The sequence below is a fragment of the Anolis carolinensis genome, chromosome 1, assembly GCF_035594765.1.
Source record: "Anolis carolinensis isolate JA03-04 chromosome 1, rAnoCar3.1.pri, whole genome shotgun sequence".
Taxonomy (NCBI): domain Eukaryota; kingdom Metazoa; phylum Chordata; class Lepidosauria; order Squamata; family Dactyloidae; genus Anolis; species Anolis carolinensis.
Genome location: NC_085841.1, coordinates 210,839,994 through 210,863,856, shown reverse-complemented (window position 1 = coordinate 210,863,856; position 23,863 = coordinate 210,839,994). Strand labels below are relative to the sequence as shown.

Below are 23,863 nucleotides of genomic sequence, written 5' to 3'. Positions count from 1 at the left end.
GATGGTACTACTTCCCAATAATTGAGAATAATTTTGTTGGAACTTTTTGTTGAGCTGCTTTGCTCTTCTTCTTTTCCTGAAGTTTAAAATGAGTGCGGGGCATCCGTCAGCCCAGGATCCCCAGCCGGAGTCCTGGATCTCTTTCCTCTGTCTCACTTGCCCTGTGGTCACCGCGTCTGGATCCCGGGACCTCTTCCCTTGAGGGGAGAGGGGTCCTCACAACCATTGGTTTGGTGACCTGTGGGCTCTGCGTTCCCCCCAACATCAATCAATCAGTGGGGAGGGAGCTATCGTTGTACCAGACACTGGGAAAAGACTGGTGCTCCAAGAGTTCTCAGAGCACCTAACTGACCACCATGCACACCTTATTGGAAGTCCACGTATGGCCAAGTTTTGACAATATCGTGTATTCGGTGGTCATTGACAATAAATTGAGTTATTATGGTCCATTTCAAAAAACTTTAAATACAATTTCATTGCACAATTGTTTAGACAGCTCTGTAATTTGCATTCCCTTTTCTGCCTCGTAACACTACTCCTAAATGCCATTTATTTGTAAAACACAGGTTAGGCCTAAGGGGCTTCGTGACTCAAAAAGGTTGGAAACCATTGCTTTAGAGGACTTTTGCAGAGCATCTAGCATGGTCACAGCCTTTGACTTTATTTCCAACTATAGAATTGATGCAACGTACAGGGCTGACGCTGTATACACGAGAGCTGTCATGCATAACCCTTTCACCTTCTGTGATGAAGGCGCTTATCTCCCGTTTGTGTAAGTCACAGCGTCTATGAAGCAAAACAATGAGTTGTTTACCTGTAACTGTAATGAATAATTATTTATTTTAATTCTTCAAGTGGTCATGTGTGAACTCACGCAACATCTGCCCTTCTGTTTTCATTAGCTTCTTGGCTGCTGCTTCAGTGTCCAGGGAACTGAGGGATTGGGTGGGAACTGTACTGGTCACAGAAATGAGTGGAGGAGAAGCTACTGCTAAAACACTTACATAATATCTCCAAAAGATTCTGAATGGTGCACTGTGCAGATAACCCCATTTGTGTGAGTTCACAGAGGACCAGATGAAGAACTATGGCTCCAGGTAAGCAACCCATCCATCCCTGAAATTCATGTTGCACCATATTGCTCTTGAATAGCAGACTGCAATAATTTCCTGTCAAATGGTGGAAAACTTGTTTTTGGAGGCTTCTGATTTACCTCTTGCAATCTTATTCACGTTCAAAGATTTTAGGATTCCATATAGATACACAGAAAAGAATGATTTGGGGAGAAAATAATTTATCATAATTTAGTATAGTGGTTCCCAAACTTTGGTCCTCCAGATGTTTTGGACTTCAGCTCCCAGAAACCCCAGTCAGTTTGCCAGCTGTTAGGAATTGTGGGAGATGAAGTCCCAAAAACCTTGGGGATCAAAGGTTGAAAACCACTTATTTTGTGTGTGGCAATCTATTACAGTGGATATATTTAAGAAAAAAATTCATTTATCTGAAATAGAGGTTGATGATATTACCAATTAAATCTATTTTTGAATGAGATAAATTTCATTTTAATATTAAAATGAATAGCATGGAGAACAATTATAGCAATGATATCTGGCATTTTAACGACTCTTCTATTTACTGCAGTTTGAAACAAGATTTGCTTTTGAAACTTACCTGATGATATAAATTTATAAATGAGCACTGGAAGAAATACCTACCCACTTAGCAGCATAAGCCATAATTTCATTGTCACCATATCTTAAATCCATTTGTCAGTTTCAACTTTATAACAGATGGAGGACTGAAACACAATTGACGCTATCAGTTGGTTTTTTCCCTCCTTCTAAGGACTTCAGCTCTAAATGACTCTTGAAAAGTGTGATTTATATTTTAATGATATATTTATTTATATATTGGTTATTTTTGTATGTTTTAAAATTATGAAATAATTTTATACATGCCTAGATTGGTATAGATTTACATTAATATTCTAACTTTCATTGGTCAATTTCAACTACAATGGATCTACCTAATCTATAGAACTTACAATAAGTGTTCACTTGCCAAGTTTCCCTTGATTCAATAGTTGGAACTAATATCTGCCTTTAGGTCTACATTTAGGGTCATTTAGGCCCTCAGATGCTTGGATGCCCATTGTATTTCCCTTCCTTTCTTAAATTTAAAAAAAAAACTTCAGTGGGAGAGAGGGATTGAAGCAGAATTACGATTTTATATTGTAGTAAATTGATATGATATGAAATGGCAGAGTAAGACAATGAAGTTTTGCTGTTCATTTAGAGGGTTGACTTGAATCCACAGATCAGAAAGATTTTATAAAGAGTACAGATCCTGAAATCAGCATTTTTGGGTTTGCAGGCAACAAGAGTGGGTGAATCAACAAAGAGAAGATATTGAGAGACAAAGGAAACTTCTTGCGAAGCGAAAACCTCCATCTACAAATAATTCTCAGGCACCCTCTGCCAATTCAGAACCTAAACAGAGGAAAAACAAAGCTGTCAATGGAGCAGAAAATGACCCATTTGTTAGACCCAATTTACCACAGTTGTAAGTTCACAAATATTTGTTTGCTATTTATGTATAAAAGGCAGGATAAAAAGTATCTGTAATGACAGGATATAAGTGTATTACATTATATTATTATTATTAAATTATTATATCTTATTATAATATATTAGCTGTGCCAGGCCACACGTTGCTGTGGCAAAGTCTGGTGGTATGGAAAATAAAGTATTGAGGAATTGATGGTAGTTAGTATATGTTATTTCTTAAAGCTTGTGGATATACAATATTTCTGGTTGTTCCTTTTTTTTTGTCTGTTGGAGGCAAGTATGAATGTTGCAATTAGCCAAATGATTAGCATGTAATAGCCTTTCAACTTCAAAGCCTGGCTGCTTTCTCCCTGGGGGAATCTTTTGTTGGGAGGTGTTAGCTGGCCCTGATTCATGTCTGAAATTCCCCTGTTTTCAGAGTGTTGTTCTTTGCAATATTTTCTGTCCTTCTACTGTATATATAGATGAAGTACCCATATGCAGTGCTTGAACGCACATACTCAAAATGAAAGGCTGTGGCCCTCAGAAAACAGGATTTGCCAGGCTTTGATGATGCAAGGCTATTCAGTGCTATTCATGCTGGCCATCAATGGATTCTCCTTGATAGGAAGCAGCCAGGCAAGTGGGATTTATATACCTGTGAAATTGTGTCCAGGGTGGGAGAAAGAAAACTTGTCTGTCAGAAGCAAGTATGAATGCTGCAATTAGTCACCTTGATTAGCATTTAATGGCCTTTCAGCTTCAAAGCCTGGCTGCTTCCTCCCTGGGGGAATCCTTTGTTGGGAGGTGTTAGCTGGCCCTGATTTTTTCCTGTCTGGAATTCCCTTGTTTTCAGAGTGTTGTTCTTTATTTACTGTCCTGATTTTAGAGATTATAATGTTCTGTATTATTATACCACAGTAATTATTATATATTATATTTATAATCTTCTATTATCTGCTTAGAACTGGATTATATGAAGCCTCTTCTACACAGCTGTATAAGATCCACACTGAACTGGATTATATGGCAGTGTGGATTCAAGATAATCCAATTCAAAACAGATACTATGGATTATCTGCCTTGGCATTCTGGGTTATATAGCTGTGTGGAAGGGCCTTGAGTCTACACTGCCATATAATCCAATTTAAATTAGATAACCTGTATTTTATAGACAGTGTGAAAGAAGCCTAAGTAAACCCTTCCTGTTCCCTTGGTACCATTGTGGCTGAGGGGGTTGCTATGACACGAAGTGGGTGGGGCCTCAAGGGGGTGGAGCCTACCCTTCTGACTGGCAGCCCCGGAGGAGAACGGCTCTTCCTCATCATTCTCCCCCCGCCCCCTCAGCTTTGTGTTTTTGGCAGTTTTCTTTTATTTGAACTTTATATTTCTAGGTTTATTTGATTGAAAGACAAATATTGAATATTGATTGAATGACTATATTTGTTGTGGCCAAATTTGGTGTGATTTGGTTCAGTGGTTTTGGTATTTACTTCATGAGAGAGTCCAGAGTGAGAGAAAAATCTTTTTTCTTCTTGAGCCAAGTGTGAATGCTTCAGTTGGCCAGCTTGATTAGCATTGAATAGCCTTGTAGCTTCAAAGCCTGTCTTCTTCCTGCCTGGGGAATCCTTTGTTGGGAGGCTTTAGCTATCACTGATTGCTTCCTGTCTGGAATTCCTCTGTTTTCTGAGTGGTGTTCTTTATTTACTGTCCTGATTTTAGAGTTTTTTAGTACTGTTAGCCAGATTTTCAATAATAGGGAGACATTGGGGTCGCTCCCTGGGAGGCGCCTATGGCCTCTCCCAGCAAGTAAACCACAGGGGGCATGCCCAATGATTCTCCCCAAGGGGAAGCCAGAGAAAGAAAGAGATCTACATCCATCCATCCATCCATCTATCTTTACACTAGAGGCAATCTTTAGAATTCTGTGGTCTACATCAGGACACTAATTGTTTATCACATTGACAGTAATATGTTCCATATTCCAGAATCGCCAAACCAGATAATCTCCATAGACAATGGAACCACCACAAATATTGCCTGCCCACAAGCATTATGAAATCACATATATCTGAAACCTACTCTTTCACTATCCTTTCCCATTGAACCAGACTGGGCCACAGCAACGCATGGCTGGATACAGCTAGTATTTCTATATTTTTAAAAATGATATCCCCTCCAAGAAACTCCAAGAAAATATTTGAATACAGATTCTCCAACCATTGCTACTTGCTGAGGATAAAAAAGGGTAGAAGAAACCAAGGAAATCAACCATGGGCCAAGGTTCATCTGAGATTTCAGAACCAAATGCCAATTTTAAACTGGCTGCATCTGTGATGCTCAGCCAGATAATGCTATACCAGTGTTGTCTCTTTATCATCCATTTTATTGCTGAAGAAGGTGCAAGGGCCCACTTGATGAGTGTATTGCTGTAATAGCACAGGTATATTAAATGGGTAACAGTATAGATATTAGCTAGTTAATTAATACTAAAGCTAGTATCAAATATTAGTATCAAATTCAGTAATGCTGTATTTAGCTACATAGTATAGTCAACTCTTCATATCTACAGATACTATATGCATGGATTCATCCTACCACTGCTTGAAAATATTTTTTAAGAATCCAAAAAAACAAACATTTGCCATTTTTGGGACCCCAATTTGCTGCATCATTGTATTTAACAGGATTTCACTGTATATACTTTTTACACTGCACTTTCAAGAAGGAATTCATTCTGAACGTATTCTGTTTCCTTGTTTAAGAAGTCTTGTTGACCAATGCATTGTCTAGATTTGATTCAGACATTTGTTTAGTTCATCCACAATTTAGACACATTCTACTTATTAGCTTAAACAAAAAACAATTATTTTTGGATTTAGTTTAAAATAGTTAATCATTAGTGCTAACTCTTGCAGGCTAACACTGGCAGAATACCATGAACAAGAAGAAATTTTCAAGCTAAGATTAGGACATCTCAAAAAGGTATGTTTAAATTTTGCTGTTGTAGTAATACAAATAAATTGAAATTAATTGAATTTATTCTACAGTGACAATCTGTTTTTGTTTTTTTTTTACCATAAGCATAGGTGTGTCTAGAAAAACAACATTTGTTTACTTTTTACCAAAAAAATTGTTCCTTTTTATAATTACTGATGTCTTAAAAATAATTGGTTTATCATTACTGGGGCCATAAACACATTATTTTGCCATACCAATTGATTTCCAAAGTTACACATCTACTTTGTCCATCTTAAAAAATGGGTTGTAATGTTTGATTTCTGTAAAAAGATCGCTGTATGTCTACATGCCCAGAAAGGCCACTTAACTGTAGGGTGCAAAATTGCTGCTATAACCCTTTTGTTGTCCTTGCTTCCCAAAGCCTTGTGTGTTTGATTGCTTTGAGTTGGGGTCCACCAAAAACTAATGTTTCAGCTTTTAAAAGATTGCCACTGCTGGAGGCAACCTTTTGCAGGTAGACCTTTCTTAGTTACCTTTCACCAGTTCTATCTGCATAAAAATACCTTCCTTTCTGAATATAAGTTCATTCTTTTTTTTATTTTCAGGAAGAAGCTGAAATACAAGCTGAACTTGAGCGTCTGGAAAGAGTTAGAAATCTCCACATACGAGAGTTAAAAAGAATAAACAATGAAGATAATTCACAGTAAGGAAGTAGATTTTAATCTTGCATTTTTGGTAAATTCTACCTTTGGAGTAAAGATGACACAAAAATATGCACAGTACATTCTTAACTGGATTTTATTTTATTAAGATTGTGTAAAAGTACTTTGGGGATTTCAGTATTACTCAAGTAAAACACATGACAGTTTTAAAAATGTTGCAGGAATTTTTAAGACAAAGACGTTTCAACATTAAGATGTTTTAAGTCAGCCTACATTTGAATGTTGCAGTGTATTTCACTTACTAAGAAAAAAATATTTACCATATCAGTTCTTACTGAACTAGTCATTGCACCTTCTCTTTATTCCATTCTCCGTTATCTTTTCTCTCAACCTCACCCACCTTAATAAACACATCAAATCCTATGTGTCTTGAAAGCTCACAGATAGTAATCACCCAGTTTGTTGCCTTTTTTAAAAAAGTCTATAATTTACAAAGAAATGTCCAGTTTTTAAAATGATATATTTCATCCATTGTACTTTTATATAGCTAGGAGTCTCTGTATAAAGGATTCTGCATAGATACATCTATTTTGGTTGGGGTAATTTAAAAAAAAAAGAATTTAAAAAGTAATACTGCAATAGCAGTGGTTTAGCAGATCAAAAGCATCAGTCTAACAAGAAAGGTGGTAGGGGGAGAGAATAGAGTGACAGGCAGACAGAGAGGCCAGTGGGAGAGGGGCTTTCCCTGCTGCCTATCTATTTCCTCAATGAGAACTATAACATTATGCAGGATGTGATTGAGTTCCAACTATATCACTCCTGAAACAAAAAAAGTCCCCAGATCAGCTTAGTTCAATAAATGTAACTGTCTCTGCCTGCAATCTTCAAGACTATGAAAAAGGACAGTTAGAGAAGAGGCAAATAGCAAGTTCAGTAGTTAATTCTTAAAGTTAATGATCATTTTGACTGCTCTTTCCATTTCCCTTTGCTGTGGCTTGATTGAGTGACTGCTGCCAAGAAACATTTTATCATGTGATACTGTTTTACTTTTAAAAAATCCATATCTACTTCAGCTGTATACTGTGAGTAAAGATGCTAGGGGGAACATTAGATACCATTAGAATCAAGGGAAGTACAAAGAAGCACTGGTGGCTTCTGTCACTTACCAGGAAATATATCATTTATTTATATCAGACCTGCACAACAATTTTGGTTAGCCCAAAGAGGCTGTCACTTGCACCAGCTGTACCTCCTCACATTAGAGGGAAGCAGAGATCGAAGGTTCGGGCCATGCCTCCTTATTTTGTAAAAGATGGGAGGGGGAAGGAAGAAAGGGGCGGGTTGAACTTATGGTCATGTGAAGAGTTGCAGCCAATCAACATTGAGTATGGAGGGAGAGGGGGAGGAGTGGCCCAAAGAAGTTTAGCCTATTTTAATATTGGCCCCTAACTCCTATTGAGTTGTACACTGATGTCCATGTTTTACAAAGTAAATTACAACATGCTATGATATCTTTTTTGTCAAAGATTTGGGGCCAACTTCTTTCATTGTAATAAGTATTAAATATTGCATTTGCTTTTTAGTGAACAGTGTTCTTACTTTAATATTTTAAGGTTCAAAGATCACCCTACGTTAAATGAACGGTATTTGTTGCTTCATTTACTTGGTCGAGGTGGATTTAGTGAAGTATATAAGGTAATGTCCCCTTTTATATATATTACTTTAATTCTGTACGTACTAAAATGCTGTTAATCTGAATGAGAATGAAAGCTTCCAAATTTTCAAGTATGTCAAAAGAGAAATTGAATTTTAAATGTGTATCTTTTCCTCTAAAACATTAATATATACAGTGTGTCCAGACTCATTTATATCCCACCACCTTTTATTTTTATTTTTTATTTACATCATTTATATTCTGCCCTTCTCACCCCGAAGGGGACTCAGGGCGGATCACATTACACATATAGGCAAACATTCAATGCCTTTTAACATATAACAAGGACAAGACAAACATAGGCTCCGAGTGGGCCTCGAACTCATGACCTCCTGGTCAGAGTGATTCATTGCAGTGATTCATTGCAGCTGCTCTTCAGCCTGCGCCACAGCCCGAGCCCATAGCTCCTTTATCACAGGATCTCGGGGTGGCATACAAATAAATCAATTTAGTCAACTTAGAACAATTAAAAATTTGAAATGGTAATTTCAAATAGATAAAATTGCATATTAAACAATTAAACCTAGCATTATATCTGAATACAAATATTGCATCTATTTTATTGATTAATATGCATATGATGAACAAAATAGTTTTATAACAACCCAGCCAGTAAAATTTATTTATCCACCATGAATACAAAAGAATATGTGTTTCCATTCATTCACAAAGGCTGGAAGCTATACTTTACAGATATCTAAAATATTGTAAGGAAGAAACCAGCTGGCAGTATCTGCAAGAAAGCGATACCATTTTGGATGCCACTATCAAAAAGACCCTTTTTCTGATAGCCTTTTGCTTAATTTCAGGAGAGGGCAACAGCTAGATTTTGCAGACAGGTTGCTCACTGAGAAAATAGATAATTGTAATTGTAATTGTGTTAATGTCCATGCAGAACACACACTTGTGTTCATTTTTCAGGTTTGGTTGTACATCTCTCTTACATTATTCAGTGACAGATCTTTTTGTTATTGCTTACAAGTGGCAATAACTGCATTGATAGGGTTTTTCAAAGAATAGATCCATAGTAAGACTGGAGCAGCTAAGGAGGAGTTTTAGTTTAAACTAGACTAGTCCCTGGGATCGAAACCTCAATTTGAGGTTTGTAGAATAGAAATCTGACAATATGTTGAGAGGAATTATGTTAGAATACTAAATATGCTGCTAATTATTATCTTGGAGATAAATGTTCCAAGTAGGCGATGGCCTGTTTATCTCTCAAATTTCAGATTGTAGAAATGATGGGGCTTTGCTGAACAACTCCTTGAGTAGTTTGAGAAGAATGTAATGGTTAATGAAATAATGTCAAATAGTTTTCATTATTCGACTCAATGTAAGGCACGTTCCTACAGTGTTATAGTGAAGAGTGGCTTAGTGTTTTTGTTTGAAGCTTTAACCCACATTTAAGGGGAAGGGGCTCATGCTTCGTCTACCATTTTCATTGATCTTGCAGGCTTTTGATCTCTATGAACAAAGATATGCTGCTGTCAAGATACATCAGCTTAACAAAAGCTGGCGAGATGAGAAAAAAGAAAACTATCATAAGTATGTGTTATTTCAACAAACACTTTTTAACTCTTTAGTAAATAAAATAATATTTTAGTGGTCTTCAATTCATTCTCTCTTTAGGCATGCCTGCAGAGAGTATAGAATACACAAAGAACTGGATCATCCAAGGATAGTAAAGCTATATGACTACTTTTCCTTAGATACAGATACGTAAGTTTGCTGACTGATATCTTTTATGTTTACAGAGAAATATGATTAAGTTAATGCTTTGAGAATTTGGTTTGAATATTATACCATAAATCTAATTGCTGTAAGATAGACCATTGTATCAATTGCTTAATAATAAGCCAACAATAATGCAAATTCCCATTGAGTCGCTTTAGCTGTGTGTGTAATTTAAATTTTGTAGTTCTGCCTTGCTTGGTAGATATTTTAAAATATCATAAACATTTTTTACATTTTAAAGAATGCATAATTATAGGAATATTGTTTTACGTTAATGATCATATTTTTATTCTATGTTTCAAATCATTGATAGGGGTTTGGGGGGAACTAATTTTATTTTCTTCCTTTTTTAGGTTTTGTACAGTATTAGAGTATTGTGAAGGAAATGACTTGGATTTCTATCTTAAGCAACATAAACTAATGACTGAGAAAGAAGCCAGGTCCATTGTAATGCAAATAGTAAACGCACTGCGATATCTCAATGAGATTAAGCCACCTATAATCCATTATGATCTTAAACCAGGTAAAACAGAACTATTGGACACATCAGACGCAACATATTGTCTCTGTGAAACCCGCTTATTTTTCTGGGCTTGTTAGTAGTGTAGCCACCTCTAATTCCTGACCCCTTCCTGAATCTGTCCCAATCAAATTTCACAGTTGTTGTGGGGGGTTTTTTTATGTAGTATGGTTCATTATTCTGTATTCTTGATCTCTTTCATTGGTGTTTTCTATATTTCTTATTTGTTTCTACATTCAGCTGCATTTATTTGTTTTGGAAGTTTAAGATCATTGCTTGCATTTTTTTTCTTGTCAGTTGTATTATCAGTGCAAATACTTTAAAATAGTAATAGCATTGTTATTAAACATGTCATTCCTCAAATTATGGCTCAAACCCTTATTTAAAACATACATATTGTTTTAAAATATTGTATTGGGTTCCTTGTGTCATGTGCACACAGTTGTAAAATACCAATTGTTTGGTCTGTACTTACTACACAAGAAATGATTCACCGTGAGTTTTATTTTTGTGTATTCCAGAATTGTTTTTAATGCATTTATTTAATACATCTTGTAATTTCCTTTCTGATAAAATAAATGGATAAATTTTGAAAAATTAAAATAGAATAACAGGTATTTTTTATTAAAAATAACCTTTCTCTTTACATTTCTCATTAAGTGGCATTAGTACCGAAACTCTTTCAAAAACTAGGCTGGATTAGCTTTATTACATGTCCACAATGATTTGACACATCTATGAAGTGCACAAAATGCATAAGGCAAAATACCAATAAAACATTGGTCATACATTAGAGTTCCAGTTAACTCACTTCTGGTTATCTGACCTACCGTATTATCTGATGTGCCAGGCCGGCCCTTTGGAGGAGCCCCGTGAACATTGCTAGGCAGCAACGCGCACGGGCCGCTTCCCTAAACCGAGTGCTCGCCATAGGGATGAGCCTCGTCCCTCTGGTGAGCACTCGGCCCTTTGAAGGCACCCCATGCGTGTTGCTAGGCAGCAACACGCATGAGGCGCTTCTCTAAACCAAGTGCTCGCTGTAGGGACGAGCCTTGGCCCTTTGGAGGCGCCACATGCGCATTGCTAGGCAGCAACACACACAGAGCTTTCCTAAACTGGCTTGCCTAGAGGGATAATAGGGCCTCCCTATTATCTGTCAGTTCTGGTTATCCGACATTCGGCCTGCCCATTTATGTTGAATAACCGGAACTCTACTGTACTACTTTTCCAGTTTCCCAAACTATTCCCTCTTTCATTCCTTCTTTAGCCTTGTCCTTTAAGTAATTCTTAATACCCATTCTAATTTTTCCCTATGTGATTTGATTTTCAAAATATTCATTCTCCAGGCTCTGTTTTTTTTTTAATCCCACTCTTAATTTCATTAATTTTGGATTATGGTTGGCTAATACTCTAGGTACTCGATCTTCTCTGTTTTACCCACTAGTTCCTTAGTGCCAAATATCAATTCAGTTCTTGAGGATGCGCCATGCCTATGTGAATAGTATGAATACTCTTTCCTTGTTAGATTATGGACCCCTCAAATATCATAAAGTTCCCAATACTTAATTTCCTTTAGGAAGGATCCTGGGAGTTCCTTCCTGTCCTTTTTTACTTTACTATCTCTATCCTCTACCTGTATTTTCATACACTTACATAATGAGACACATTGGAGGGACCTAAGTCTGAACCTAAAATTCATGTATGCGTCACATAGATCTGAAACAAGAAAGGCTGTATATAGTGAACCTTTAGAAAGCAAAGATGACACTCTCAGCCACCCTTGTGGACAATTTTGAAGTTTGGAGTATTTTGGATTTCAGAATTCCATATAAGAGATGCTCAACCTGTATTAAGATTTTAAAATATTAAAGTGCTAGACTTCTTTTTCTTATTTTCAAGAAGCTCTTTCTCTCTGGATAGGAAACATCCTTTTGGTAGATGGAACAGCATGTGGAGAGATAAAAATAACGGACTTTGGCTTATCCAAAATAATGGATGATGATAGTTACGGTGTGGATGGGATGGACCTAACTTCACAAGGAGCTGGGACATACTGGTAATGTTAACTATTACATATTTGCCTAAGAAAATCTTCAAAGTTCTACCCTTTCTTCAGCCTATTTGCATGTTGGGTTACATTCAGGCTGTTTGTTAAGTCTCACCTTGGATCGTAAGTGTGAGTTTGGGTCTTCCACTCTCATGCCATGCTCTTACTCTGACAGTTTCATATGGGAATCACAGCAAATTAAATCCTTAGGAGTTTTTGATAGTTCTCCCACTTGTAGTCTCTATCATATGTTTATTGATTACAATGTTTGTACAATGAGAAACAAACATTGCACATGTTCATGTGGGCTCCCTGTCATCAAATTTGTATTTTGGTATCTTTGACTGAGTTTATTTTACTCTTGTATGCTTCCAAAAAAACTAGACAGGCACTGGAAATAAACCCGTGTTTGTAGTCAATACTTTCCCCCCCCCCCCTTTCCCTATTTAGCTTTCCTTCCCTCACCCTTCTGTTCCTTCCTTTCATTCAGGTATTTGCCACCGGAGTGCTTTGTTGTGGGCAAAGAACCCCCAAAGATATCGAACAAGGTGGATGTGTGGTCTGTTGGAGTAATCTTTTTTCAATGTCTGTATGGTCGAAAGGTAAATAAAATCTTTAAATGTGAATTTTTTTCAGTATTTTAAAGTTTACCTAAAAGATCTCTAGTGCGGTTTTTAGAAAGAATATATTGCCTGAATAAATGGTAATATTATTCCAGTGTTTCCCAACACTATTTACAATTTGGGGTGGGGGGGCTGCATGATTTTATAATTTAAAATATTGTTAATTCTTCTTTTTTTTAAAAAAAATACATTTAATTTATCATCATAGGGTCTGAATCTTTTCTTTTTCACTTTAGCCATTTGGTCATAACCAGTCACAACAGGATATACTCCAAGAAAATACAATATTAAAAGCTACTGAAGTGCAGTTCCCAGTGAAGCCTGTTGTAAGCAATGAAGCCAAGGTAATAAACTCAGATGACCTCTTCTGATAGAATGCTATGTAATCTGGATCAGGGTGGATTTTGTTCCTGATTAAGGTTGAGAAGTTCCATCAAAGATAACATAAAATGTACTTTTGCTTGGAGCAACCTCTACTTTTGTGCTGGTCTTCTTGACCTGGACTTTTTTGAAATGTTGCATTGAGTAGTGCTTATCTCAAAATGTCTTATCTCTGTCCTACTATCCATCCCAGTACATTCTTCCTTAGGTGGGCTGGACAATTGTGGCAGATCCAGGAGTGACATTTTTTTTGCCTCAAGACCCTTTGAGAGGACAAAATTGAGAAATAAATGCTAAAGAATAAAAATGAAAAATGCAACCTACTTTTATTTAATTTTAATCTGCATTTCACCTGTGTATATTTGTTATATGCATTTATATAAAATCTGAGGTTTTTGCTATTTTCACTAGTTGTCATGGTCTGTCAAATTCTGTTGATAAGGCAGTCTGTTTCTGACAATATCTTCATATGTAACATTTTAAAACTTTCTACTTTTTATACTGTATTTCTTAATTTCTAAGACAGATTTTTCCCCTATATGAACATCTCTAAAATTACTCTTAAAATCACAGGTGTATCTTATGTATTTTTTGCTCTTGTTGCTGGTGCTCAAATTAGGATGTGTCTTACAACTGATGGTGTCTTACAGTTGAAGAATTACAGTATTATCAACTGTTTATAAAATATTGGTTTCAACTTGACCTTGAAGTGATTTTCACAATATGATGTCATGTTATCAATGTAGAACAGACAAGTATCTAGGGATTGGCAGAAAGCTGAAAATAAAAAGCCATTAAATTGTAAAATTAATTAGGTTGTTGAAAAGATCAGCAGCAGATTTTGATTTCCCAGCTTTTCTAAAGGTGTGTACTTTGTAAACAAAAAACTTCTGGACATGAAAGCAATAGCACTTCTTATTCTGCAGGTATTTTCAAGCATCACTATAATCTTGCCCCCCCCCCCCCCCCGCTAATAATATTTCGGTGTGGGGGATTAGATACTATGGAAATTAACCGTTTTAAGTGCTTCAGGTCAGTGCCTGCCCGTCTGTAAATTAATACAGATATTTTAATGTAGTGGGTGGATAATTGAGGAGGTACGCTCACCTTTTTTGTCTAAATTATATTGCTAAAATTGACGTGTGCATTAGATTTGATGGTGCATTACAATCGCACATCTAAACCTGCCTGCGCTGTTGGGCAAGAGATCCCAGCTGGGGACGGATGATGGAGAGGCAGTGGTGGCTGTGAGAGGCTGGTGGTAATCTGATAATGACCACAAATGGTCTGGTGGGAAGGTCAGAGGGTTTCCTACCAGCCTCTTTGCGGCCATTAGCACCTCGCATCACATTTGACAGAAAATCCTTTTTTGTAATGCACACCTTCAGAACTGAGGTGTGCATTCCATTTGATGGCGCATTATACTCAAGTAAGAGCTTGTTGCAGACCATTTGTGGAATACAACCTAAGACCTAATATGACCTGGGCTCATCCAACTCATGCCTCCTGTGATATAGGAGGGTGGCTGATTTCTAGTGAGTGTCTGTGGGGATTCCACAAAACTATTTTAATGCTTCTTTTTCAAATCTTAATAGAGTACAAATTTTCCACTTGAAATGTTGATATATACAAACAGTGGCCTATAATTTTCAAGGAATCATAGCAAATCTTTCTCTTTCTTTTATTTTTGTCCCCAGGCCTTTATCAGACGTTGCTTGGCATACCGCAAGGAGGACCGGTTTGATGTCCACCAGTTGGCGAATGATCCTTACCTCCTTCCCCATATGAGGAGATCAAATTCTTCAGGAAACTTGCATATGACTGGACTAGCAGCCTCTCCAACGGCACCAATATCCAGCATTATTCCCTACTGAATTGCCTCCGCACAGAACAGGGGTGTACGATGCCTTCTTGTAGTTTTGCTGCCGTGGACTTTTGTTTGAAAGCCTTCAGTTAGTGTTTTTACACAGCAGGACACGTTGGACAATGGTGTTTTCTGCAACTATCATTTTCTATGATGGAACTGGATCATGGTCTGAGAAGGACACATTTATTTCAGACTTTTCACATTGGAGACACTGAAGGACAGTCTTACCGATTGCCTCCTTGCAGATGTGCTGTGTTTTTAAGACTGAAGAAAATGTGTGTTTTGGGCTCATAGGGAGGGGGACATTGTAAATAATCTTTTTAATACCTAAAACATTTTTGGTTGATACTGGAGAGTTCTAATAAGGAGGGTAGTTTTTCATTATTCGACTGACGAAGAAAAGAATTGGAGCACAGAAGAAGAACTCCTTGCCTCGACAAAAAACAAGTGAAATAAAAGAAACTTCCCAATGAGCTGATATTACAAAAACCAAAGTCAAGTTGAATGACACAACTGTCTATGTTACTTTCTTTGGATCGATGTGATTTCGTATTTTGGGGGCTAGAGAGAAATCTTTTAAACTGTTTGTTGGTTTAATTACTGTATTTCCAAAGGGACAAAGATAGCAGTTTCAGTGAGGTAGCATAAGCTAGTTCAATTATTTAGATGGCATTTTGATACTTAGCAGTGTTGTCAACTGATATCTGCTACCCAGGCTTTTACAGATGGATATACAAAGGCCATGTATGTAACCAAAAGCAAAGCGGTCATGTTCAAAGTTTCTATGCAGGTTAATGACAAATTCCCTTCTAACTCGATTGTAAATTTATTGTACAGATGTCATATTTTCTGTTTTAAAAATTTCAGCAACTTATTCCTGTACAAATGTTTAAAGTATGGCTTTTTCTAATTGGATATTGTATTTTTTTTAAGTCTCATTGAAGGTGCTTTTAATTGCTGCTAAATGATGTTGCTTTTGCTTTTGCAAAAAAAGAGGAAGAAATCAAATGACCTCCTTAAGGTGCAAGTCAACTGTACGTCTTAGAGAGACTGAAAGTAGATAATTCATTAACCATCAAGGCATGTAAAACCGATCAGTGTTGGAACGATACAGTACACTTCAAGTCAGTTTCCTGAGCTGGAGCACGTTGATACTAGATGTAGAAGTTGTTTATGGTTATTCTCGGTTTCTGGAAGTTCTGTCTACAAGGTAGGAAGATGTTCTTCTCAAGAGATGTTTCTTGTGGCTTGTATAGATTATTTTCAAATGTGAAACATTTTCTAACTGCCTTGTATGGTAGAATCCTTTTTTTTTTTCAGAATACAGTATCTCTCTCCCATACAAGATTTCCTTTAACTGTCACATTCATAATGCCCAATACCTGTATGTAACTTTGTCCATGTTGCAGAAAAGGGAGGCTGTATTACCATCCATTTTGTTGGGGGTTTTTTTTGTTTAATATTGTACAGTTAAACTGTGGCTCTTGTTTCTGATGTTGCAAGCCATTTTGTTTTCATTGTATATATAAGGGTACATTAACTGTCTCTTCAAGATGCTGCTGAAATTGTAGAGAATGTAGCCAAAACAGTAATAAAATAATGACAGTTGGAATTTCAAGTACTTTTCAAGTTAATTGCTTTGTAATGCGGAAAGCATTAAGTATGATTATCCTTTCTATTGCAGGGAGCACTTTCCCCAGAATAACACAATTTGTTCTTTAGTTGAACTGCCTAGAACAACAATGAGAATCCTGTGGTTATGCAGACATTGTGGGGCTATAGAGCCTATCTTCCCTTGCCAACATTGCTACTTGAAAAGGATGGTGGGTGCTGTGATTCCACCACCATCTGGACCAGGGGTCCTCAAACTTTTTAAGTCGAGGGCTGGTCCACAATCCTTCAGACTGTTGAGGGGCCGGATTATCATTTGAAAAAAAAACCAAAACAAATTCCGATGCACACTGCACATGTCTTATTTGTAGTGCAAAAACAACAACAACAATGAAAGAACAATACAATATTTAAAAATAAAAATAATTTTAACCAACATACATTTATCAGGATTTCAATGGGAAGTGTGCTCCTGCTTCTGGCCAATGAGATAGTCAAGTTAATTAGGGTTGTTGTTGTTGTGTGCCTTCAAGTCTTCAAGTAGACTTTGGGCGAGCCTATGTCTAAAATGTATTTATTTATTTACTGCATTTATTTACTACATTTGTATCACACCCTTTTCACCCCAAAGGGGACTCAGGGTGGCTTACAAATTATATGTACATACAATATATTATATTATTAGCATAGCACAATATTATTTTATTTATTTATTTACAGTATTTATATTCCGCCCTTCTCACCCCGAAGGGGACTCAGGGCGTATTACAATGAACACATATATGGCAAACATTCAATGCCAACAGACAAACAACATACAGTATAGACAGACACAGAGGCATTTAACATTTTTTTCCAGCTTCACGATTCCGACCACAGGGGGGAGCTGTTGCTTCACCGTCCACTAGTGGCTGTACTTCCTCGTTCCTTTCCGCGTGTTTTGCTGGCAGTTTTATGATGTTGTATTAGCATTATATATTACTTTATTGAACTATACCACTATACTGTAATATTATTAGTAATATTATATGTAATATAGAATATATAATTAATATTATTATATGGTATTATTATTAGTGTTATATTGTATTACATTATAATATTGTTATCAATATTATATGTATATACAATATATTATATTATAAAACTGAGGGCGGGGGGCAGGTAAATGACCTCGGAGAGCCGCATCCAGCCCCCGGGCCTTAGTTTGGGGACCCCTGATCTGGACAGTCACCAGTTCTAGTTCAAGATGCATTTGCATGTGGCTTGGGGTAGCAAAAGAACATACAAAATTGTGTTTTCTCTTAGTCCAGGAAGGGTCAATATAACTGTTTTTGTTGTTCCGGTATTCTCAATAGTCCCTTGGGAAATGGGGGTCTGTGGCCAAGATTGACTCCTATCAACTAAGTAATACTAGTTATACATTGAAACAGTAAGAACCTATTATGGAAGTCTTCGCTTTTCAAATCCTGATTTTGTATTAAAGACATTTACACTGGACGTTAATTTAAAGTTATCTCCCACTTCATTAGCAGGGAGCTTGGATGTTTGATTTGCTTTAATTAAGTAACATCAGTTACATCCCATAACTCTGGCATAAAGGATTCCATGGCCCATTCATTTCATCCAAACTTGGAGAGTTGTAGTCAAGTGCACCCCAATATTACCATCATAGTTGAGGTTTTTTTAAAATGTCTGTTTCTCTAACTAAAAACACTGTGGCAACATGAGATATAGCACCATCATTTGAACTATGTGATACTCCACTCCTACAATTGAATGTGGACACACCTCATGGCCATAAAATTTATTTATTTATTTACAGCATTCATATTCCGCCCTTCTCACCCCGAAGGGGACTCAGGGCGGATCACATTACACATATAGGCAAACATTCAATACCTTTTAACATAGAACAAAGACAAACAAACATAGCCTCCGAGGGGCCTCGAACTCATGACCTCCTGGTCAGAGTGATTCATTGCAGTTAATTGCAGCTGGCTTGCTCTCCCGCCTGCGCCACAGCCCCGGGCCTAGGTGTAGGCAAGTTGTAGTCCTCCAGGTGTTTTGACTACCAATTTCTATGAGATCTTAGCCTACAGGCCAGCAACATCTGGAGGTCCACAAGCTTCCCAGTCACTGAAAAAGTAACTTAATCAGTTACACTGAACAAGAAATGATATTGTTCCTTGTAAAATTAAAACCCTTTCTGGTCTCTTGTGACTCAGACAAATGAGTTATCTGTGCCTGCACAGTGCGTCATTCAAAACCTAGAGCTCTTACATAAGTGTTTTGGCAGTAATCCCACCTACTACCCACACAGCATCTTAGCACCAAAACCCTGAGTTCCTTTTTGTCCAGCAGAGGAGCAGCATCAATTAGGTGCCTTCTGAAGATTGTTCCTTTGCGGACTGTCTATTGATTTGACTTAGATTGACCCAATTTTCATCTTATTCTCTGCATTTTGTCTTACCATTCTTGAGTTGTCTTCACAGCAGGATTGATCTGTACATGACCTATATGATTTAGATCCAGGCAGTTGGTAGACCATATCTCCATATGTAAACCTGCCTATATTTTGAGATCTTTGAGGAAGGCCTTCTCTCTGAAATACCTGCCCCCACCTTACAGGTATATCTATCTAGTCCAGTGGTTCTCAACCCAGGTGTTTTGGCCTACAACTCCCAGAGATCCCAGCCAGTTTACCAGTGGTTAGGATTTCGGGAGTTGAAGGCCAAAAAATCTGGGGACCCACAGGTTGAGAACCACTGATCTAGTCGTAACATATCATAGGGTTTTCTGGAGCTGAGAGAGTGTGATTTACTCAAGGTCAACCAGTGGGTTTCACTAGCCAAGCAAAGGAGCAAATCCTGCTCTCTGAAGTAATCGCCCAACACTCAAAATGGCTACATTAGGACCCACAAATATGTCACATGGAAACATTTTCAGTATGTAATCATTTTCAGCATTTCCTGACTGTCAGCTGTAACAGAGTGCAGGGATGGTGGGATCTAGGGAGAGGGGAGGTTGTTTGTTGTTTTCCACAGGGCTCTCAGTATCGGAAGCATTGACATTAATTATGTTGGCATAGTTGGCTCCCTGACCAAGCGCTACTGAGGGTGCACATTATGGTTATTAGGGAACAGCATAATGAGTTCAACTTTAAAGACTTGTTGTGGCTTCCAAATTCTTTAAGTATGCGAGTCATGTCCTAAACTCACTGCACATAGTTTTTTTTTTCAGAAGTGGGGGTTATTCTTCATGAATGAGAGAATTGACCAGCTTGTCAAGTCCAGTATTTTCACAGATTTCAGTATGTGCCTGCTTGCCAAGCGTTTGAGTCTTTTTCCTTTCAGTCCGATGCTGAATACGTAACAGTTACTCATTTATTTCTATAATAAAAAATTTATTAAAGGTTTTATAATATACAATAAGATCTGGGAAATGAAACAGAGTGAGGGGGGAGGGGAGTTCATACCTGGGGGGGAAGTGAAGGGGCAAGGCATAAAAGAGGGGGGGGAGAGTTGTGTACTTCCTTTCTTTATAGTGGTCCCTTGTAGATAATGGTGCAGTTAAGTCCTTTGTAGTACTGGGGACACTTCCTTCACTTCATCAGCTAATTTATTCTAGTCTCTTCGTCTTGTTAAATTAGCACCTTAAAATTATTTTCTTTTGTACATTATTTTAGTGGGGTCCAGTCCATTGTTTTAATGAGTTTGCCTTGTGATTTGGGTATCAGGAGCGTTAATTTATCCATGCACATAATATCTAGTATTTTCTCTAACCATTCTTCTTTTGTCAGTGTTGCTGATTGTCTCCGTACCTTAGCGAATACTATTCTCACATCTGTTGTCAGATATGTAAATAATTTGTCTTTATGTAAGTTCCATTCAGTATTTGCCATCCCCAACAGAAAGGTTTCTGGTTGTAGTGGGATTTTTGGTTTCTGGATTTTTTAACATATTTCGTGGATTCTTTCCAAAAGGATTTTGACTTCTCACATGACCACTACATGTGGTGGAACGTACCTACACATTTTCTGCATTTCCAGCAATTATAATATATATCTTTACCAAATTTAGCGAGTTTTTCAGGGGTAAAGTACCACTAATGATCCCTTGTTTCGTTGAGTCTCTCAGCCGTGTCTTAATATTATCCAATTACTTCAGTGTTCAATGTCTTTCTATAGTCTATGTCCCTCTTTTCGTCTTTATGCCGCTGGGTTGCTCTTTTGGCTTTGGCGATGGATTTTCCATCACACGTTATATTTTTTTTGTCTTGCTACTAGAGTTCTCTAATTTTTATCTCTAGCTACTCCTTGTGTCTGATGTTATCCGTCCTGCGTCTTCCATCATACGTCTTCCTTCCAGGTTGTCTGTCTCTCTCTCTGTGTCCTCTTGTTGGTCTTAACTCTCTCATTCATAGATACCATCACTTCCTGAGTCTCCATGTTCTTCCTCTTCCCCTCCTTCTCCTCAATGGGCTTTTGTTATGTCTTCACCTTCCTTTAGACCAAACAACTTCTCCCTCAAGGTCAGTCGGTCATTCTTTTTTCCTATCCTTCCCTACTAAGCCGGCCTTTCCAGAGTTTCAAAGTTCTTAAATTTTGTTTTTCTCCGGTTGCTCCACTTCTTTTGTAAACTTTAGCTTTTAACTTATATATATATATTTATTAGGCTTGTGCAATTTGTTCGTATTTTCGTTAAATTCGGATCTAATTTGGATCTAAAGCACTTTTGAAGCAAGTTCTGACCCACCTGCTCACTGCCTTCCCAAAATTAAGAATTTGAATCACAAGGAGCCTTCCTTTCTTATGTCTCAGTGCCTTCGGATGTAGAGGTGAAGCCAAACATGTTGGCATGCCTCTCAGCCAATCAGGGCTGGCAGAGGAGGGAGGAAAGGCAGAGGGACCATTCTTGTAGTCTTTTTTTAAAAATGTTGTTTTAAAAAACTTTGAAAATTCCCCAAAATCAATGGATGGGTGAAACATTATGAAACTTGATAGGCAAAGAGTGATAAATATTTTCTACCATTGTAGCAAGTTTCACCCCAAAAGCTTTAAAAATGAGGGAGAAAGGAATCTCTGAATTTTCCCCAAGTCACATGCCTGCACTAAACTACATTTCGAAGAATGCATTGGGCTGGAGCAGCTATCTGTGGCATTGAGAGATAGTCTAATTATTATAATATATACAAATCATGGAATCTGCAAAGAGGAGTTAAGAAAATATAAACCTATGCAAAGTTATGTGGTTGTGTGTCAATACACCAATCAAGGCTGACGGAGGAGGAAGAAGGAGGTAGAGAGGATCTTTTTAAAAAGTTGTTTTAAAAAGCTTTAATAATTCCCTAAAATTCCGTGGATAAGTGAAACATTATGGAACTTGATGGGCAAAGTGTGGTAAATTTGTCCTACTACTGTAGCAAGTTTCACCCCAATAGCTTAAAAAATAAGGGAGATAGCAGCCCCTGAAGTTTCTCCAATATTATCGGAGGAGCCATATGCCTGCTTTAAAACTACATTTCCCAGATGCCCCAATTCCTCTTTCCTCATAACATTCCCCACCCTCTTTTATCCTCACACTTTCCTCATTAATAACATTGACCATCTTAACCAAACGTGGATGTTTTCATCTGTGAATTCTTGGAAAGTATGATTGATTCCCCACTCAGCCATGGAAACCCACTGGGTGATCTTGGGCAAGTCACACACTCTCAGCCCCAGAAAACTCAATCAAACAGGAAATAACACTTTCAAACCAGGAACAGATTTCCTTATTCAGAGGCTGATGGATGATGGTTGGATGGTGTACTATGATTTCTATTTCTCGGTGTTAAATGTCACTTCCCAATGAATTTCTGAAGCATTTTAATCCTGCTCTCCCAATTTCCTAATCCAACTCTCAAACCACAATACCACTCTGACTATTTTGATGCAACATCTTTTTGGAAAAGAAAGTTAAGCATACACATGAGGGAAAAACGCATCAGCTTTTGGGTAGCCACACTCTCATTATGTGAATCATGAATTTGTTTTAATTATTTGAGAGATCATCTTCCTCCTTTCTGCTGAACGAATTAATATATTTTTAAAATGAGACTGCAAACACTACAAGCATGTTCAGCCCCAACTGTCCCCTTTTTTATTGCCTCTCCAGGTGACTGATTCCCTATGCTATTTTATCAAAACATTTCTGATTTTACAAAAAAGCCCCATCCAGACAATTGATTCACCTGAATGTGCAGGTTAGTTCAAGTTCCCCAATTGTGAAAAATCAACTTTAAAATTCAGAGGTAAACTGCTAGTCACTTCATGAGTTGTTTTCAGCCAATTTTTAACGAATAAAGGATTGGTAATGCAAATACTTTTTTGGTCCTGAAAAATGACAAATATATTTTTGGACTAATTGGCTGTCTAAATGTTGTAGATTTCAGGGGATGGCCCATCAGATATGGGGTGTAAAGAACAATAAGAACAATATGGGAGCTGCATGTGTTTAATTCTGTTTTTTTAAAGATACTGCAGAACAAAGCATTGCAATCTTCTCTTTAATTGCATTAGCGTAAATGGGCTTTAATAAAATAGACTTCATAATGGAATAATAATAAGCTTGAATGACAGCTCAATCAACAGAATTGGTGGTGAAATCTTTGATTAATTAAATGCTTAACAAATTTAATACTGGAATGATGCCTTTTTAAACTAATGTGTTCCCACTCAGCAGGTTCCTATTCGCAATTAAAGTTGTCTCAACATAATTGGAGATAAGAAGCACTGGTGGAATGTGTCTTTGGGAAAGATGATGATAAATGTATGTCATGGCTTTGATTTATGAAACTTAGTAGTTTGTTGAACACATGTCTTCTGTCTTCCAGTGTCTTGTGGCCATGGCTGGAGAGAACAGTGCTCTTGAGCATGTACAGGCTTCTCCCCAGCAGTGGAGCAATTATGGGTCTGGGATGAGAAGGGAGTGCTTCTAGCTTTAAAAGCATGAATGGACTCCATTGTTAACAGTCAGCACCCTCCATTTTCTGAATACAGTAGGTAAGGTAAAGGTTTCCCCTGACGTTAAGTCCAGTCATGTCTGACTCTGGGGGTTGGTGCTCATCTCCATTTCTAAGCCGAAGAGCCAGCGTTGTCTGTAGATACCTCCAAGGTCTTGTGACTGGCATGACTGTATACTGAATACAGTACTG

The 23,863-nt window shown here is 37.4% G+C and overlaps 1 protein-coding gene across 3 annotated transcripts in view; it reads left to right on the top strand.

Moving 5' to 3' along the window:
• The window catches only part of tlk1 (tousled like kinase 1), a 91,551-nt gene extending 74,878 nt beyond the window's left edge, over positions 1-16,673 (top strand). For all 3 annotated transcript variants that reach the window (XM_008118869.3, XM_016996677.2, XM_062964536.1), the window contains 11 exons: positions 2,374-2,562; positions 5,465-5,531; positions 6,113-6,210; positions 7,783-7,864; positions 9,337-9,428; positions 9,513-9,602; positions 9,971-10,140; positions 12,058-12,193; positions 12,675-12,786; positions 13,044-13,151; positions 14,886-16,673. In XM_008118869.3, coding sequence (XP_008117076.1) covers positions 2,374-2,562; positions 5,465-5,531; positions 6,113-6,210; positions 7,783-7,864; positions 9,337-9,428; positions 9,513-9,602; positions 9,971-10,140; positions 12,058-12,193; positions 12,675-12,786; positions 13,044-13,151; positions 14,886-15,062 — 1,321 coding nt within the window. In that variant the 3' untranslated portion in view covers positions 15,063-16,673. The remainder of the gene's footprint in view (positions 1-2,373; positions 2,563-5,464; positions 5,532-6,112; positions 6,211-7,782; positions 7,865-9,336; positions 9,429-9,512; positions 9,603-9,970; positions 10,141-12,057; positions 12,194-12,674; positions 12,787-13,043; positions 13,152-14,885) is intronic.
• The last annotated feature ends 7,190 nt before the right edge of the window (positions 16,674-23,863 follow it).